The following is a 5,502-nucleotide window of genomic DNA, read 5'->3' as shown; positions in this document are numbered from 1 at the left end:
GATGAGAAGTGGGGGAGAGCCCTCAGTTCCCTCATGCAATTGCTGAGATCTGGTCAAGATAACTTAGAGTGCTTCTCTTTTGTACAGGTATTCACAATAAGCTACACGAATTGCTCGGTTGTATCTCTGAAGGGCGACTGTGGGGCGCATCCCTGGAACCCCACAGCTGAGTATAGCGAGCTGGCAAGCAATAACTATCATGCTGAACAAACCTACCAGAGTAACAAAGGTTAAGGAAATAAGTTCTCTCAGTTTATTCTCTCTCTCTGATAATTGTTCTCTTTGAACCCCAGTAGAACACGCACTGCGGCCTTTGGGGCTGGGAGAGGAGACGGCGTAGCCTGGTGCAATAGCTTCTGCACCAAGGCACAAGCCAGCCTCTCCTATAACCATACCAATGGTCACTCCATAAAGAATGCTTAATGCTTTCACCAATTTTATATTCAAAGTACATCAATAAGAACTCACAGACACTTTCACTCTTCATAGAAGCCTCACTCATTTCACAACGAGTACGCCATTGCTGCAGCTATTGTTGGAAGTATTCACTACAGTCTGGCTTAGCAGCATAAGTCTGCTGGCACAAAGTGCCAGCTCCACGTTCGAGGCTCGGTAACGTGGTCCCTTCACTAGAAGAGAGCGCACCAGTAAGGTCGAGTGCCGTTTAGCTCGAGGATGAGCCCCCCGCTCTAATGGGCAGTGCGCAGTTACAGCGAAAGGAAACGTTGCTAGAATGGCGCGCGAGAGGACGATCAGCTTCAAGGTAGGCTGTAGCTGACCGGCGCGACAGAATTGTGAATGTGTACGCCAATTAGTATGCAATCTGCCTCATACATGCAAGGAGCAAACAATCTTAAATGCCAAGACCCGGAAGTGCGGAGACCCTCACTGGAAGCTATATCACACTGTCGCTTCGATATTTCGGAAGCCATTGATCTAACTTCACGGACTTGGACTTTACGTAAAGAAAGCCGTTTAATCGCCTTCTTTTCAGGCAGTGAATGGTTCAAAAAGCTGGAGAAAAGAGAAACGAACATGTATAAAGCACAAAACTGAATCCCTGCATTCTAGCAGTGAATTCTCAAATTGGCGTTTGACCTGCACGGTGGTAAATGTCTATCGCCACGTCCATCTGCATTAGCCCGCAAGGGACACAACCAAACTGAGCTTTGCCCCGCCGTTATGGCGGTAAAAGCGGGCTACTGTAGTTTAATCAACCCCATTACGCATCCTGGAGCACGTAGCGCACGTCTCCCCCGAACGTTCAAGATTGATTACAGCCCAACACAGCCGTTGCTAGGTACACACACTTTGTTTAGCGAAGTGTACTGCTATGGAGAGCCGAGCTGTCGGTAGGAGTATATGGATAGACGTGCAGGTTTAGGTTTTCCCTAAAGGTATGCTCCAAGTCATGTGCAGATTCTTGTTCATACAACAAACAGAATATCCAACAACACACAGCACTGAGGACGTCTGAATCGCAGTTTAAGGACAGGAGTTTCACAAGCCCTCACAAATAGGGGATCTGAAATTCCTGCGGCAGCGTGTTGTTAATTCCACTTAGGAGCTCCAGTTGTTCGCACCTAGCGAGGCCCCAGATATTCGTAAGAACCTTGCTGTCCCTTCTAAGAGCTTCTGCTCTATCAACGCATTCCTCAAGGGCGAGCTCGTGAGTCTCCTTTTCTACTGAAGGTTCCAGAGCATTCATCCCGGTTGATTCGCGCCTGTTTTCGCCTCCCTGCAACACGGGCTCAGACGCCGGCACCTTCATGGCAATGAGCCTTCACCGACAAGAAAAGGTAGCTACTGGCAGTTTTTGCCTTCCTAAGGGTTCCGGAGACAGAAGAAAATACCTGCTCATCGAGATTGCCGGGGGAAGCTTGAATTGACCTTTGGTGCGCACCGGGTGGCCAAATTGTCCCTGCTGCCACAGAGGACAGCTCGGAGAGGTTGAAGCGGAGCGGGGGAATTTCCGCAAAAGGCGGCAGTATATTATTTTCAGCATGGTTTGCCTTCGCCTGACTTGCTGCCTGAAACATGCAGTACCCTCACCCTATTTTTCAAGTGAGCAGGCCCTATATATTAAGATTAACACTAAATGAAACACAGGGGATTGTAAGGCATAGTATTGCAGAAAGCATGCTGTGCAGGGACAGTGTGGCCGATGGGGCAGAAGGAAATAGCCGCTGGTAATGTGGTCAACTGCAGAGCTGAGAGGCTGCCGCACAGCCATCACCATTAGCTGCGCGACAACTATATAGTTTACTCTCAGCCACCTCCAGTGCTTACCTGAAGGAATGTATACGCGAAGTCCGTCTCCACAATAGGGGGCAATTGCATACAGGCGCTTGAGTAGGGCGCCACCGACGCAACAAAACGCCAAGCTAATTTGGCCAGGCCATTCGGGTCCTCCGGCGGAAAAAGGGCAACATTATTTAAAGTTTCATTCATTCCTTGGCAGCTCGACTTCATGGTCGCCGAGGCTTTACCGTCATCTGAAGCCTGGTTAGAAGTTGGCATGCTTCTCACCCAGGACTTATCATCGATTAGTGGTGGAGTTGCCTCTAGGAGAGACTGGAGGAGATCCGTGTCCGTGACTTCTAAACCTCCAGTGCAGGTTACTACGTCTTCTTCCTTGAGACGAAAAATATCAACGTCGCGTTTGGATAATGGTGACATTGGTGCATTATGCTGCATACAGGTAAACAACTCCGCGACATTAAGATTCTCCTTCCCCCAGAATTCTGGTCCCGGTATGTTTAGCCACTCCCACTCTCCGTTGCCGTCCGCAGATAACACCAACCGCGGAGGAACAAGCTTTACTCTCCACCTGCTCTCATCACCAAAGATGCGTGAATCTTGTCCATGTACGCCTGCAGGAATTTCTACAGATTTCCAGGTCGTTGAGGCTTCTGCTCCGCCTAATGACGGAGGCGCGACATTACCTTGATACTTGGACACGCCATTTATAGACTTTTCGCATTGCTGTGCTGTGTCAACATGAGTTGAAACTGCCTGCGGAGATCGCTTTTCCAGATGTTTTTCTTGCCTATGTTGAGAGGAGCTTAGGCATTTGGACTGGTTGTTTTGGTTGTATTTATCCTGAAGTTGTCCCTGCTCCGTTTCTTCCCTCAAACTGTGGGAGCGTATCCACGAGCGTATTGCCTCTAAACGCTTCACCATCCTTGTACGAAGAACGACTGCTGCTGCGGCTTGTTGAAACCGAATGGTGAGTTCACTCCTCCACTGCTGTCGTAGCGTTGTCCCTTTGTCTTGTGAGCTAGAGGTAAAGTCTGGAGTGTTCTGAGTCGTTATTCGAGACGGAGCAACAGGGGCGCCTGCAAATGTACAGCTGAAGCGGTTTCTATCCTGAACTTGCAGAAGTCGTAGCATCCGTTGGACCTCTTCTGCTCTCTTAAGCTGGATTTTCTGAACAGCGCCATCAGATGGCAGGGTACCGCCCTTCACCGTTTGCGTTCCTAGCTTCTGCGCTCTTAGAACAGCCACCAAATCAGCCCACCGTTCGTCCAAGTGCTGTTTGGAAATAGTACTGTCGCCGTACTTGCTGCTATCAAGGCGTTTAGCAACATTTGTCGCAGTAACAACGTTGTTTGCCCCCCTGGCAGCAGATTCGCGCCTGTTCGACGGAAGCTTTGGCCGGTGAGGGATGGGTGGGTGCCTTGTCCTATTCTCTGTCAAGTTAAGGCTGCATTCATTCGCCGGCAACTCCTCGCACGTCTCTAGGTTCAGTTGATCCCCTTCATTGTTCACATTTAACGAACAATCTGTGCACTCTCCAAGCTGTTGAGCAGAATTGATTTGTTTGGCCTGCTTAGCTGTGGAGCAGTCGTTCTCGCATCCTGTCGAGGGATCCAACTGTGGACGGCTCTCTAGGGCCTCGCAGCTTCTACAAGTCTGTCCCTCAATCTGTAAGGGTACACCGTTGCCTATAAGTGTAACCTGATGGGGATTTGAGTTGGGCCCGAGAAATACCAGTAAATTTTCTGTATATTCGGCATAAAGGCGAGGGGCAAACTGGAGCCAAAGACTCACATGATCCCGAGGGCCGATGATGCCTTTTAACGGCTTCACGGAAAACGCATTAGTCTTTTTTGTTAGTTCTACTGTAAACTCTACAGGTGTCCATAGAGCTGCAGGTAGGACGAGACGCCGTTGTTTCAGCGCCCCCACCTTAGTGGAGCCAAAGTCTAAACAGGTTATCATTGAGAATGGCAGAAATTCTTCGTATTTTTGCCACTCATGCTTTCCGTTGGACTCAATGATGGGTGTTGCAACGAGATTTTCTTCTTTGACTCTGCAACGCACTACCGCCCGTAGATGAATGCGCTTCAGAAAAAGCGATTCCTGGGATCGACTGCCTTTTCCACGCTCTTTCCTGTTACAAGCACTTGTCATATCTTCTAATGAATGAGCGGAAACGACAACTTTAATGAAGTCTGATTGGGGAGCGCACACATCAGGGGAGAAAGAAATTTGCACTCGTTGCTGCATTCCCGCAGACAGGAAGAGTTTTTTTTGTGGACACGATACAGAAAATGCCTTCGATGTGGGGGGAAGCACAACAAATGAAACAGTATAGTTACTGACGTTTTGCAATACAACTTCTTGTCGCAACGGCGTCACAGCTTGCAACGAGGAAGGGTCACTGCCGTCGAGTTGAAACTCCAGCCACTCAGGAGTGGCCCGCAGTATACAATTGCTATCTTCAAGCGAGAACGCCAGGGATAATTCTTCCTGATTACGAGTTGCATCGTTGGCATCCCCTTTATACAGTTTACCGGTTGCCTCTGTAACAGGTATAGGCTGCTGGCGGTTGAAACGTTGGACTTCTCTCGTGCCAGCGGATAACGTATCAGATATGGGTGGATATGGTTTGTTGATATGCGAGCGAGCATTGTCCCTGATCTGCAACGAAGACTTTCGGAGAATTCTGAACTTAGTAGGATTTTCATCCCCTGGGATATGCGGGGGTGCGTCGGAGTCTGAGCTTGAGGTGGCCATTGGGCTACTTCCCCACTTCTTGCACACACCGTATATCACAACTTAGTCTCGTGCGCAGAATACTGCTTGTACTGGAGTCTTCATGATAAACCTGAATTAAACGTGAGGAAACTGTTTGAACGATTTTTCGATTATCCTATTGAACACTTGGTTAAAAAAGACATAATGGGGGGAAAGTGCTTTCCCAAGGCTCCAGGCAACGCACACCTTCCTTTGTAGCTTTCTGTTCGCCACACTCTCTCCGTACTGTAATGCAAACGAAAAATTTAAAAGTCGTTCAAACAGATATTACCAAGTTTGTAAATCGGGTGCCGTCACGAAGGTGTGCATTTGGATGCCAGCCCCATTTACTCCCACCTCGACAGTAGTCGTGTCGCTAGTTCCGCAGAAGTGTGGTGAGGTATAAAACCTAAACTGAGCTCCAACGCAAAAACGCACCATACCAGATTATGTAGTATATTTTTAGTGCGAATTCCAACG

At 48.7% G+C, this 5,502-nt stretch overlaps 1 protein-coding gene across 1 annotated transcript; it reads right to left on the bottom strand.

Moving 5' to 3' along the window:
• Positions 1-1,510: 1,510 nt before the first annotated feature.
• On the bottom strand, positions 1,511-5,022 carry EMH_0088560 (uncharacterized protein; the record flags this gene model as incomplete). The annotated part of the gene is made up of 3 exons (XM_013500884.1): positions 1,511-1,738; positions 1,854-2,030; positions 2,290-5,022. 3 exons carry the CDS (start codon positions 5,020-5,022, stop codon positions 1,511-1,513), a joined length of 3,138 nt encoding a protein of 1,045 aa, XP_013356338.1.
• Positions 5,023-5,502: the final 480 nt, after the last annotated feature.

This window comes from Eimeria mitis, genomic scaffold (assembly GCF_000499745.2).
Source record: "Eimeria mitis Houghton genomic scaffold, Emh_scaff6, whole genome shotgun sequence".
Lineage (NCBI taxonomy): Eukaryota > Apicomplexa > Conoidasida > Eucoccidiorida > Eimeriidae > Eimeria > Eimeria mitis.
Note: the sequence above shows the minus strand (reverse complement) of the source record. Positions and strands in the feature narration are given on the sequence as shown.